The sequence below is a fragment of the Bos taurus genome, chromosome 16 (assembly GCF_002263795.3).
Source record: "Bos taurus isolate L1 Dominette 01449 registration number 42190680 breed Hereford chromosome 16, ARS-UCD2.0, whole genome shotgun sequence".
Lineage (NCBI taxonomy): Eukaryota > Metazoa > Chordata > Mammalia > Artiodactyla > Bovidae > Bos > Bos taurus.
Window position 1 is genome coordinate 64,140,962 of NC_037343.1, and position 14,432 is coordinate 64,155,393.

General features: G+C 43.6%; 1 protein-coding gene across 1 annotated transcript in view; it reads left to right on the forward strand.

Annotated features, from left to right (window-relative positions):
* LAMC1 (laminin subunit gamma 1) overlaps positions 1-14,432 on the forward strand; it is a 121,097-nt gene that overhangs the window by 78,319 nt on the left and 28,346 nt on the right. Inside the window, 11 exon segments of the mRNA NM_001206817.1 lie at positions 1,620-1,750; positions 5,016-5,182; positions 7,354-7,542; positions 8,341-8,458; positions 8,804-8,902; positions 8,989-9,125; positions 9,474-9,596; positions 9,688-9,877; positions 10,190-10,302; positions 12,690-12,911; positions 13,033-13,221. Coding sequence (NP_001193746.1) covers positions 1,620-1,750; positions 5,016-5,182; positions 7,354-7,542; positions 8,341-8,458; positions 8,804-8,902; positions 8,989-9,125; positions 9,474-9,596; positions 9,688-9,877; positions 10,190-10,302; positions 12,690-12,911; positions 13,033-13,221 — 1,678 coding nt within the window.

Here is a 14,432-nt window from a genome sequence, read left to right on the forward strand (position 1 = left end):
TGTGTCGGCCTGAGGTCACTCCCTGGCCAGTCAGCTGGGATGGGAGCTGGGTTTATCCTCTCCCTGTCATCTTATCTCCTCAAGGAGGCTAGACTAGCCTTCTTCATGTGATCGTGAAAGTATTCAAGAGGGTAAGTCCCAGGGCATGCATATATATCAATTTTCTGCCTGTGTCACATTCACTGATGTTTCTTTGGCCAAAGCAAGTCACACTGTCTAGAATCAGTGTGAAAAGGGAATACACAGGGCTTGGTCACTGGCAGACATGATTCCTCGGGATTACCCCAGATGTAAACATCTGACTAAAATGAGCTCAATGAAAGGGCATTTATTATATGCACTCAGAGCTCATAAAACCTCGGGGAAAACTGTGTAACCTCCCTTCTGGTCCTCTGCCATCATGATAGACCTGCCATCTCGATCAGTTGTAGTTTCTGCCAGTCTGCCCATTTGCTTGTTGTTCAGCGGCTAGGTCGTGTCCAACTCCTTGCCGTCCCATGAACTGCAGCACGCCAGGCTTCCCTGCCCTTCACAAGCTCCTTGAGTTTGCTCACACTCATGTCCATTGAGTCAGTGATGCCATCCAACCATCTCATCCCTTGCCGTCCCCTTCTCCTCCTGCCCTCAATGTTTGCAAGCATCAGGGTCTTTTCCAGTGAGTCAGTTCTTCGCATCAAGTGGCCAAAGGATTGGAGCTTCATCTTTGGCGTCAGTCCTTCCAGTGAATATTCAGGGTTGGTTTCCTTTAGGATTGGCTGGTTTGTTCTCCTTGCTGTCTAAAGGACTTTCAAGGGTCTTCTCCTTGGTGAATGTTAATCTGAGCACCAAGTATATGCTAACCAGCAGTGAAATGCAGTGAACAAAAACAAAAAAATTCCTGCCCTGTGGAGCTTATAATCTGATGTGGCAGTGGTGGGGTATGCAGGTGGTGGTGATGGAAACAGGCAATTTTAATAAAATAGTGATGGGAGGTAGGGAGTTGGAGGTGGTGGTGGTGGTGGCAATTTTAGATAGCCCGGCCAGGGAAGGCCTCACAAGAAGCGACATTTGGGAAGGGTCAGGACAGAAGAGTACATCTGATTGGTTCAGGCCAGTGTAATGATTGATTGCTTTGTGCTGGGAAGTGTCTCCCAGATCTGTAGTAGTGGTTGGGGTAAAACGGAAAGGGAGATGGAACAAGATGGGCAGGGGGAGACAATGACCAGCATATTGAACACGGTTGTGGCGCTTTGTGAACTCTGTTGGCTTCTCTAGGCTGGCTTTGGGGTGCGGATATAGAGTGGAGAGACGGGACATGTGTATTCAGTACCTAATGTATGCTGAGTATTGAAAAGCGTATTTCATTTAAGCCTTTCTACAGCCTTGTGACGAAATTAATATTATTTCTGCCTTGGGGGATTCTGAGTGGTGAAGTAACAACTTAGATCCAAGAAGGGAAGATTCAAGGAGAAAAATATAAGGATATTAAAGGAAGTCTTTGAGTAAGTTAATAGATTTAATGCCAGAAGAAGACATAAGTTAAATGACACATAAACTGTTTAGAAGATTTTGTCACATACATGTCTCTTACAATAATTCAGTGCCTTTACCGTCTTTTCTGTGTTTTTATTTTCTGACAGGAATGGGTAACTGCCACTGACATCAGAGTAACTCTCAATCGCCTGAACACTTTTGGAGATGAAGTGTTTAATGACCCCAAAGTTCTCAAATCCTATTATTATGCAATCTCTGATTTTGCTGTGGGTGGTAGGTAAGTAAGCCATTAAATAACCTTGAAAGCCATAGAAGCTTTGGTGTAGGAGTGAATGCAGCCACTTATTTACAAGGGCATTAGTAATGTTGTTAGACCTCATTATCCTGGAAACAAAGTAACTAGGTTTTCCAAAACCTTGTCCAATCAACACATTCAGTTCAATTCAGTCACTCAGTCCTGTCCGACTCTTTGTGACCCCATGAATCGCAGCACACCAGGCCTCCCTGTCCATCACCAACTCCCGGAGTTCACCCAAACTCATGTGCATCGAGTTGGTGGTGCCATCCAGCCATCTCATCCTCTGTCGTCCCCTCTCTTCCTGCCCCCAGTCCCTCCCAGCATCAGAGTCTTTTCCAATGACTCAACTCTGTGCATGAGGTGGCCAAAGTATTAGAGTTTCAGCTTCAGCATCAGTCCTTCCAATGAACACCCAGGACTGATCTCCTTCAGAATGGACTGGTTGGATCTCCTTGCAATCCAAGGGACTCTCAAGAGTCTTCTCCAACACCACAGTTCAAAAGCATCAATTTTTTGGCGCTCAGCCTTCTTCACAATCCAACTCTCAGATCCATACATGACCACTGGAAAAACCATAGCCTTGACTAGACGGACCTTTGTTGGCAAAGTATTGTCTCTGCTTTTGAATATGCTGTCTAGGTTGGTCATAGCTTTCCTTCCAAGGAGTAAGCGTCTTTTAATTTCATGGCTGCAATCACCATCTGCAGTGATTTTGGAGCCCAAAAAAATAAAGTCTGACACTGTTTCCACTGTTTCCCCATCTATTTCCCATGAAGTGATTGGACCAATCAACACATTCAGATCAGATCAGATCAGTCGCTCAGTTGTGTCCAACTCTTTGCGACCCCATGAATCACAGCACGCCAGGCCTCCCTGTCCATCACCAACTCCCAGAGTTCACTCAGACTCACGTCCATCGAGTCAGTGATGCCATCCAGCCATCTCATCCTCTGTTGTCCCCTTCTCCTCCTGCCCCCAATCCCTCCCAGCATCAGAGTCTTTTCCAATGAGTCAACTCTTCGCATGAGGTGGCCAAAGTACTGGAGACACATTAGTGGATTCTTATTGAGCGTGTAAGTACAGAGCCCTATGACAGGCACTGTGAAGCTACTGAGAAAGTGCGGGACTGACACTCACCTTCTGAGAAGGACCTGACCTCTGGGATCCTGCAGATGAATGAGGCAGGCTCTGTGTGAACGTGTGAAAAGTTAAATGCTAGTACAGTCACATGCTTTAGATAAAGAGATGTCGTATGTCAGAGAATGCTTACAAGACAGTCAGGCTAGAGAAGCAGATCGAATCTAAGCTGGGCCTCGAAGAATAGGTAGGGTTTAGATAAGGAGAGAGGATGTCTGGGTTAGGTGCAGGAGGATGAACATGTCGTGAACAAAGGTTTAGAGTTGAAAGAATCTAAGTCTCCTTGATGGAAGGAACATCTTACATGAATTTGTAGAGTTGTAAACCAGAGAGAGTTTGATAGCCAGAGACCTCAGACAGTGGGCCAAGAATCTTGGACTGACTTCTCCTTGTATTAGCCTATGAAGTCTCCAGAACAGAAACATGATTTTTGTATGCTGTGTCCCTGGTATGGGATTGATGCTCAGGGGAAGCTGATGGAAGCTGTAACCAGTGAGAAACCATGTACTCTTTTGGAGGAGGGCTCTGATATCAGAACAGTAGATCAGGAAGGTGAGCTGCAGGCAAAGTGAAAGAATATGATTGAGAGAATTTTATATTCCTGTTATGATGCTGTCATCTAGGTGTTAGGTGACAAATGCCAGACACGGGGTGGTGACGACAGGGTGGAAAGGAACATTTAGGTGCATTTTGTGAAGGAAGAGTTATCAGGATTTTAGTCAGAGAAGATTTGAAGGTTTAGCAATCAGGAGAATGGTGATAACCAATTTATAACAATATACTCGAAGAAGATGAGCTCATTTGGCGAGATGGTGAGTTCAGGTATAAAATATAAAGCTGTAAGTCGTGGAGGACATTACGTTTGTGTAGCAGTCAAGGACAGAAGCTTGGAAGAAAGAGGCAAGCTGGGGATATAATTTGGGATTCATCCTAGTGCACTGTAGATATTTCAGAAGTGTTTGAATGTGTTATTAAGTGGTGCTTGAACTGACTGCTGTCTTTAAAGAGCGAGTGAGGGGCACGGCAGGGCAGCAAATACTCATGGGGATTTCCACAAGTCCTTAGTGTTCTAGTGCCTTCGTCTTAGGGATCCGTCAAGGATTCTTACCCCAAACAACCCGAGGGAGTGTCTACCAGAGATCCATATGGTGGTGTCGTGTCTGGCTCTTACTGTCTTCAGATCAGAATGCTTTAAAATCATGATGACGGATAACTGCTGACATTTATTGACTTGTTATATGCCCATATAATCCTGGGCACATAAAAAGAGTAACCTCTTGATCTCAGTAACTCTATGAAATAAACATTATTCTCATCCTTCTCTTACAGGTAAGGCACAGGTTAGGTTACATCTGTAAGTCACAGGCAGCCTGGCCTCAGAGTCCATGTTCTTTTTTTTTTTCAATTGCAGTATAATTGCTTCACAGTGTTAGGTTAGTTTCACTGCATGCAAAGTGAATCTGCCATATGTATACACCCGTGTTCTTCTTAACCACTACACTTGGCTTCTTCTTGAAACACACATTTCACTTCAGGAAAGGGTCCTACAGATGTCCTCAGAAATTGTCGGGGACTTTCTTTTTATGTCCAGTTAATGCTCTGCTACTGCTGCTGCTAAGTCGGTTCATTCGTGTCCGACTCTGTGCAACCCCATAGTGGGCAGCCCACCAGGCTCCGCCGTCCCTGGGATCGCCAGGCAAGAACACTGGAGTGGGTTGCCATTTCTTTCTCCAGTGCATGAAAGTGGAAAGTGAAAATGAAGTCGCTCAGTCGTGTCTGACTCTTTGCGACCCCATGGACTGCAGCCTACCAGGCTCCTCCGTCCATGGGATTCTCCAGGCAAGAGTACTGGAGTGGGTGCCATTGCCTTCTCCAGTTAATGCTCTAGCCCCAGTTAAATAAAGCTACCTTTTTTGGTCAGAATTTTTCTTCATAACTAAAAACACAGCCATTACTTAATCTTGCTCAGTTCCTCAATTTACAGTTGTGCTTGGTAAACTCAGAAACATTCAGAGGTTGCTGTTAATTCTCCGTGAACATCCTTTCTCTGTGTCCAGTCAGCGCTTTCTAGTTGTTTCTTCTTTTGAGTGTCTCTTCTCTTCCCCAGGTGTAAATGTAACGGACATGCAAGCGAGTGTGTAAAGAACGAGTTTGACAAGCTGGTGTGTAATTGCAAACATAATACTTATGGTGTGGACTGTGAAAAGTGCCTTCCTTTCTTCAACGACCGGCCGTGGAGGAGGGCGACCGCCGAGAGTGCCAGCGAGTGCCAGCGTGAGTGCCCCGGGCTTCCATCTGCTGAGCTGTCTCTAGGACTTCAGGGGGCGGGGGGCGTGGGTGACTTCCTTTGATTCTTCCTTGAGAGGAAGAGCCTGCAAGGCAGTGCTTCTTCCATAATTTGAGTGTGTAGATATATATATATATATATATATAACCTGCATGCACGTCAGAGAAGAATTGTAGATGTGTGGAATTGGCCATAAACATAAACTTGCAGGTTTTCTATTTCCTTGAGGAGCATACCTAACAGAATGGGAGCAGCATGTTCAAGGTCTGGCCTTTCCTTAGTTCTAAATACTGGGCCAGTGTTGAGTTCAGTTCAGTTGCTCGGCTGTGTCCGGCTCTCTGCGACCCCATGAATCACAGCACGCCAGGCCTCCCTGTCCATCACCAACTCCCGGAGTTCACTCAAACTCACGTCCATCCAGTCAGTGATGCCATCCAGCCATCTCATCCTCTGTCGTCCCCTTCTCCTCCTGCCCCCAGTCCCTCCCAGCATCAGGGTCTTTTCCAATGAGTCAACTCTTCACGTGAGGTGGCCAAAGTACTGGAGTTTCAGCTTTAGCATCAGTCTTTCCAATGAACACCCAGGACTGATCTTCAGAATGAACTGGTTGGCTGTGTAGCCTACACTAAAATATGGTTTTTCTAGTCTTTTCTTTGTTGCTCTTTAAAATATTCTTCTTCCTTCCAATTCTTATTTCTTCAGACAACCATGGTTGTTGATTAACGTTAGTCAGGTGTGATAAGTAGCAAACTAAGACTCCCATTCAAAAGATTGTTTATCAAAATTATTTTTTCTTTATCTCTCTAGAGAGCGAAATACAGAGAAACTTTTGTACTGCCCTTGTGCCTAGGCGAGAGGCTTTGAGAGGAAGAGTAGATCCTAGTACTCTTAGGAAGAGAGAAAATGAAAAAAGATTATACATTGTGACTGTAGATACTTGTTCTTAAAATATGGTTGTGCCCTGTAGGGGCTATAGCTGCTTAACAGGTGACCCATTTGGTACCGCGGCTTCCCAGTAGATAGAGGCATCTAGTGCGTCTAGGTTTCCCTTCTAGTGGATTTACTTTCTAGTGCATCTAGATTTCCTGCTTCCTTTTACAGAGGTACGTATCGTACCCAGTATGGCTCAGATCACCCCAGTCTCTGTATGCAAGTAATCTGGCATTTTGAAATACATTAGTGGCTAATGTATTTGAATTGTCTGAGCCCTAAAATGGTAAACTGAAACCTGAGTATGAACTGATCCTTGTGCTTGGACTTGGTATTAAAATGAAGGATAAAGACTCTGAAAAATTGTAATTTGACTTGGCTTTTACTTGATGCTAAAGCTGAAACTCCAGTACTTTGGCCACCTCATGCGAAGAGTTGACTCATTGGAAAAGACTCTGATGCTGGGAGGGATTGGGGGCAGGAGGAGAAGGGGACAACAGAGGATGAGATGGCTGGATGGACAGGGAGGCCTGGCGTGCTGCAATTCATGGGATCTCAAAGAGTTGGACACGACTGAGCGACTGAACTGATACTACTATCTGGAGGTTCCTAAGTACAGGAATTAGTTATATTTTAAAGTGAAAGTTACTCTGTTGTGTCCGACTCTTTGCGACCCCCTGGACTATACATGCCAGAATACTGGAGTGGGTACCTTTCCCTTCTCCAGGGTATCTTCCCAACCCAGGAATTGAACCAGGTTCTCCTATATTGCAGTCAGATTCTTTACCAACTAAGCTATGATGGTACCATTTTTGATAAGGATGGACATTTCCTTGTAAGCTGATAACCTGACTATAAACACTTTATTGACAGACATACTTTTTTCGTTTTTTTTTAAATGAGAAATGTATCTGGTAGTCATTCAACTACCTACCACCTGTCACAGCTCAGAGGTAAAGGATCTGCCTGCAATGCAGGAGATACGGGTTCAATCCCTGGGTCGGGAAGATCCCCTGGAGGAGGAAATGGCAACCCACCCCAGTATTCTTGCCGGGGAAACCCCGTGGACAGAGGAACTACAGTCCATGGGGTTGCAAGAGTTGGACATGACTTAGCATCTAAACCACCACCATCTGTCACAGAGATGTGGGGGTTACAGTTTGGTTTGAGTCTTCTAAAATGCTGTTTGTAAAGAAACATGCATCTGACTTAACGTTTTGGCCAACAGCCTGTGACTGCAATGGCCGATCTCAGGAATGCTACTTTGACCCTGAACTATACCGTTCCACGGGCCATGGTGGCCACTGTACCAACTGCCAGGACAACACAGACGGTGCCAAGTGTGAGAGGTGCCGGGAGAATTTCTTCCGCCTTGGGAACAGGGAAGCCTGCTCTCCCTGCCACTGTAGTCCTGTTGGTAAGTGACAGCCTGATGGGTTGGGAGACAAAATAAGCAATTCCTGTATCCCCAGGAAATAAAGCTTTGTTTCCTTAGGATTCTCACAGGTTAAATGCAGAGAGTGAATATTGTTATAACGTGTGAATGATTTGGCATCAGCCTCAACTCTTTAACCAGGTGGAGCGTTTAGGTGATTTTCCGATGTGTATAAAACTGGGGTTGGCCTGAGTAATGGTTTTATAAATAATTAGCAATAGGATCATTGAGACCGTTTGAACTTTGACTGTAAAAGGTTGGTTAGCTGCTCCGTGAGTTCTTCCTTGTTAATGATTTTGTTTAGTCTGACCTCTTTGGAGGGCTAAACTCCTGCAGCATGTTGCTGTGTGTTCAGAGGAGCTGAGAGCTCTTAGTCTGTTCTACTTTTCCAGGAGTTTGAACTTTATTTGCTGTTCCTGCCTGTGTATACTTAAATTCTAGACACAGGCCCTAAGGAGCCTGTGCTTGTCCACAGTGACTGATTTTGCTTGCAGTTTATCATGGGTACAGAGTTATTTGTTAGTATTTTTCAATAATTATGAGTAGATTCATCTTAGGGTGTTTGTCTGAAAAGTTTAAATGTCATAGTTTAAAGGGATATGGTTTTGAGGGAGTTCTGTTTTAAAATTTGATCTTTATTCTCTTGGTTACCATCTAGACCCTGAACACCAATCTACATACTGAATTTCAAGCATTGTTTTTAGTTACCAGTTTTCTTTCTTTGAGACATTAGTTTTACTTTCCTATCTGGTGGTTGACGTTGAGTGCTTTGTATTTCAGGTTCCCTCAGTACACAGTGTGATAGCTATGGCAGATGTAGCTGTAAGCCGGGAGTGATGGGGGACAAGTGTGACCGTTGCCAGCCTGGGTACCATTCTCTCACTGAGGCTGGGTGCAGGTAAGATTTTTTAAGGGGGTGGAATCCAGTTGTAGCTGACTCTTAGTAATAGATCTTGTAGCTTATCTGCAGCCATATAAACATTTTCCCCCTGTAATAATTATCACCAAGATTTAAGGCTTCTAGCTTAAAGGATGGTTTTGTACAGAGATGAAGCAATTTTTAATGTCTAAATGTGATGGGTGTCCTTGACTGAAATAAAATCCAAATACAAAGATGAGTTTAGGATTCATTTTGCTTTTTTATGTATTTCTTTCTTTTTTAAAAAAAAAATTTGTTAACATGTAAAACAAAAGACTGACTTGGAGCAAAATTTCTTTATCCTCTTATTTCATCGTTTCACAGGCCATGCTCTTGCAATCCTTCTGGCAGCATAGATGAATGTAATATTGAAACAGGAAGATGTGTTTGCAAAGACAATGTCGAAGGCTTCAATTGTGAGAGGTAGCTCATTCTTTCTCTGGCTGTGTTGTGTCTTCTCTCATATTTCAGATACAAAAAATACCTGGTTGTATCTTAATCTCTTTCAGATGCAAACCTGGATTTTTTAATCTGGAATCATCTAACCCTAGAGGGTGCACCCCCTGCTTCTGCTTTGGGCATTCTTCCGTGTGCACAAATGCCGTTGGCTACAGCGTTTATTCTATAACCTCCACCTTTGAGACTGGTAAAGTAGACCTTTCCTTTAGTCCCCTAGAACGTGGAGCCTAGGCTTACAGTATTAAAAAAGTCAGTAACTCTTAAGATTTTTTGAGACTATCAACACTTTTTCTTTTAATGTATGTGATTTTTGTTTGGCTTTTAATTTAATGAAAACATATACAGATGGTTTTAGAATTTACCTGGGAGTATAAATGTTATATAAAATAAAAATACTGCTTCAGAGGTATAGCATATATAGGTACTGTTACAGCCTCCATTTACTCAAAAACTTTGATTGATGACTTTCTGTACATTTTGTGGAATATAGAGGACCTGAATTCAGGATGTTTGTGTTTTCATCCTCCGCTTGTAGATGAGGATGGGTGGCGTGCAGAACAAAGGGATGGCTCTGAAGCATCATTTGAGTGGTCCTCTGAGAGGCAGGATATTGCCGTCATCTCAGACAGCTACTTTCCTCGGTACTTCATTGCCCCTGGTAAGTAAGGCTAGGAAGCCGTGTGGTGTGGTGTGTGATGGTGTTTATTCCTGACCTCACGTTCTTGCTCACCATTGTGTCTGCCTTCCAGCAAAGTTCTTGGGCAAGCAGGTGTTGAGTTATGGTCAGAATTTCTCCTTCTCCTTCCGCGTGGACAGGCGAGACACTCGCCTCTCGGCAGAAGACCTGGTGCTTGAAGGAGCTGGCATGAGAGTGTCTGTGCCCTTGATTGCTCAGGGCAATTCCTATCCAAGTGAGACCACTGTCAAATATGTCTTCAGGTAAGACAGTTCGGTTTATAAAATCTGACTTGACCAGAATTATAAAAGTGGCTTCTTTATCTAAGCGCCTCAGGCCTCAAGGTGTGTATTAAAGAAAAACTTTGGGGTTCTCGATGTGACTTTGTAAAAGGGAACTTTCCCCTTGATTACCTGTACCTTTTCCAGTGGTATGGTCAAACCAACAGACTAATCTCTGACGTGGTTAGACCAGCAGAGCAGTGCATTGTGGGTGGCATGGATGACTAAGAAATACTTTCTCAGCACCCAGAATTGTCCTTACAGAGGTTAACGTGCCCCTTCCTTTTTCTCTAGGCTCCATGAAGCGACAGATTACCCTTGGAGGCCTACTCTTACCCCTTTCGAATTTCAGAAACTCCTGAACAATTTGACCTCTATCAAGATTCGTGGGACATACAGTGAGAGAAGTAAGTTATGATGTAATTAAGACAATCAATCAAAATGATGATTAGGAAAAAGGATCCATAATCAAAAGGTTATCTCTAAAGTCCTGATTATAAACCTGATCCTAAAGAAGTGATATAATAAACTTCCTCATCATACATGAATTGTGTATAAAAATAATGCATTTTGAAACGTCTCTTGAGGACCTGGAGAAAATTAGACAAAAATTAGTAAATGATGTTGTCTTATAATGGGTAAGCCTATTGAGGTTACATTATACATATAATTAGATTTTTCTAAGAATCCCAATATAATTCTACTGGCTCACATTATATAACCTCCATTTCTTTTTTACTTCTTCCTCTGTAATTATCAAGCCCTTTTAACTAAATCAATTATCAAGCCCTTTTAGCTAAATGATGAAAAGTTAAAATTTACTGAATGAACATTTGTTACAATGTTAGATAAACAAAGCTGTTTTTAAGTGTGCCTTTAAATTGTTTTCCTAAAATTTTTTAGAATAAGGACCTATTTCTGTAGAAAGGTAGAGCTTGCTGGGGGAGAGGAATCAGAGCATTGGAGTGGCATTGGCAGTGGCATCAGCAGCTTGGCTGTGTTGATTTTTGAGGTGCCTGCATGAATATCCAAATGAAAATGTCTTATAAGTAGTTAGAAATATGGATGGGTCTTAGTTGGGACTGGAGATTTAGAATCAGAGTTGTCAAAATATGGGCAATCATTTTTAAACTTGGAAATATGACAAAAAATGTAAGAAGAGAAAAGAAGCAATCCTGGAAACATGGTTATTTAAGGACCATGATCTGAGACTCAAGAGAAAAAAAGAATTTTAAGGAAGAGGAATAGTTAACAGATTGAGAAAGACAGTACAATTGGATTTTGTTATTTGGCAACTAAAGAATCATTGGTGACTCTTTATTTTAAGAGAAGTGTTGAAACAAGTTAGATTGCAGTGAATTAATTAAATCACAAGTACATTTGAAGATGGAGTTGGAAGCACTTTAACAGTGGAGATGTCTTTCATGATCTAATGTTGAAAAAACCCATAAATATATTAAAAGTTAAACTAAGTTCAAAGCAAAAATAAGAGATGTCCTTTAGCCTCAGGTTGTCAGTTTCTGTATAAACAAGTGATATTTCATAACATGGGGAGATTGAGTTAAAAGATAAGACTGTAAGAGATAGGAGTGGAATGAAAATTAAAGGGAAACGTGCTGGTATAATAAAAACTTGGCCCTTCCATACGATGTTCCTTTTGAGCCTGTCACATGCACTGTTAGGCTGGATAAACCTTTGAGGTAAACCAATATAAGGATTTCTCTATTTTTATTTTCTTTTGAAAACAAGAAAGTGTTATGATACATGGCGTAATGGCATAATGGCTTTGGAATAATTATGTTTGTCAAAGTAGCCCTGATTATTCGAACTTGTTTAATTATTTTTGCTATTTTATGCAGGGCAAAAAATACAGTTGCATGGTCCTTATTGACAGGTGCTTTCCCTGCTTTCTAAGCCTTAAACTCTATGATCAGTGCCTGCTTTTGTGGCAAAAGAACAAAAACATGGCTTCGTGGCTGTGGCCTTAAACTCCTCCTGTTCCCACGTTCTTCCTTCTGTCTTTTCTTGCCCCAGATCATTGCCCAGTGCTTTTCGTTTTTCACATTGGTGATTGGGTGCATGTGCTAAGTCACTTCAGTCATGTCCAACTCTTTGTGACTCCATGGACTATAACCCGCCAGGCTCCTCTGTCCATGGGATTTCCCAGGCGAGAATACTGGAATGGGTTATTGTTTCCTTCTCCAGGGGATCTGATTGGGAGAACTGTAAAATTGAAATCTCTGTGTGCGTGTATGTGTGTATAAGTGTGTGTGTGTGTGTGTTTAAAAAATAAAAGTTTGGTATACTGCCATTCCAGATACCTAGCACCAGGTACCTGGAGAAGGCAATGGCACCCCACTCCTATACTCTTGCCTGGAAAATCCCGTGGACGGAGGAGCCTGGTAGGCTGTAGTACATGGGGTCGCTAAGAGTCAGAAACGACTGAGCGACTTCACTTTCACTTTTCACTTTCATGCATTGGAGAAGGAAATGGCAACCCACTCCAGTGTTCTTGCCTGGAGGCTCCCAGGGATGGGGGAGCCTGGTGAGCTGCCATCTGTGGGGTCGCACAGAGTCGGACACGACTGAAGTGACTTCGCAGCAGCAGCATCAGGTACCACATGATTGCTCTAAGTACTGTTTTCTAGTTATCTTCTCCAGTAGATAAATTAAACTAATGGTTGGCTGTCTCTGAAATTTTGAGTCTGGTTATCCTTTAGTGCTGATGACTTTTCATGAAGTTTTGGAAAACAGAAGCCAGTCCAGCGATCCTCTTTCCCCCAACCACACACAGGTGCTGGCTATTTGGATGATGTCACCCTGGCAAGCGCTCATCCTGGGCCCGGGGTCCCCGCAACTTGGGTGGAGTCCTGCACGTGTCCCGTGGGATACGGAGGGCAGTTTTGTGAGGTGTGCCTCTCGGGTTACCGAAGAGAAACGCCGAGCCTCGGCCCGTACAGTCCCTGTGTGCTCTGCACCTGCAATGGGCACAGCGAGACCTGCGACCCTGAGTCAGGTGAGAGGACGACCTTTGGGGACGGCTAGACCTAAGCTCTCTTCAGCAGGCGGCTCAGAAACGCCCGCTGTCTTGTTTGCTTGGACACTCGCCTGTCTTCTCACACCTTCTCTCCAAATAGGTGTTTGTAACTGCAGAGACAACACGGCCGGGCCCAACTGTGAGAAATGCAGCGATGGCTACTATGGCGATTCAACCGCAGGCACCTCCTTGGATTGCCAGCCCTGTCCGTGTCCTGGGGGCTCCAGCTGTGCTGTTGTCCCTAAGACACAGGAGGTGGTGTGCACCAACTGTCCTACCGGGACTACCGGTGAGTCGGCTCTACCCACAGGAGCACTTGGGAAAGAAGAGCTTTGGAAGTTTTTAGGATTTTCTGGTTTGGTTCCGTGACTAGTTTTCCCAGCAGCAAAAGTTTTGTCGGAAACAGGTTTATTATGGATTCATAAAATGCATATCTGATATTAATAATAGCTGACATAATATTTATGGCCAAGTGCTTTTCTAAGCACTTTAACATATGCGGCCTCATTCATGCTCACAGCCCTCCGAGATAGCTTCTTGTATTATCCTCAGGTTGTTTGTTGCTGTTTAGTCGCCAAGTTGTGTCCAACTCTTTTGTGAATCCATGGACCGTAGCCCACCAGGCTCCTCTGTCCGTGGGATTCTCCAGGCAAGAATACTGGAATGGGTTGCTGTTTCCTCCTCCAGGGGATCTTCCTGACCTAAGGCTCCAACTCGAGTCTCCTGCGTTGGCAGGCAGATTCTTTACCCCTCAGCCAATATTTATTTGGTCGCATCGGGTCCTCATTTCCCTGACTAGGGATCCAGTCCACGTCCTTGGCATTGCAAGGCAGGTTTTTAACCACTGGACCACCGGGGAAGTCCATCCTCAGGTTACAGCTAACAACAGAGGCACAATTAAGTTACCTGTCCAAAGATGGATGGCTGGACATTGAAGGAGCTGGAATTTCAGCCTAGGCATTCAGGTGCCAACGATGATGATTTACTACAAGATACTCTTTCTTATAAGATGTGATTCAAAACTTGATTTTCAGTTTGTGAGGCCGCCCGGGGATTCTTGATGTAAAGTGGCATTTTTAAAATTCTTAAAATTTTTTCTCTAAATCGTTGTTTCAAATATATCAGAGCCCATCACATTTAGTTAGGAATAAAATATTTTTATAGCTTTGGATACACCTCTGTTCCCATTCTCTGCGTTTCTTTCTTTTTGATAAGAACACTGAAGTAGATATTTGCTGGTGGCTCCAGGAGCTGCCTGTGCTGGTTGACAGAGGAGCCTGGGGCTCACCGGTGACAGTGCCCCTGCTTCCACTGACTGGAGCCTCTGTGTAATAAGAGAGGTTCTGGCCAGCCGGCCAGCCTTTGACTCCACTATAAGCTCTTTGTTCAAAAAACATTGCTACAGAGCGTGAACATAAACAGAACAACCGAAACACTGAGCTCATAATCTGCATCTCTCTTGTCTCATCAAAAACACTCTAATTATTGGGAAACATTAAA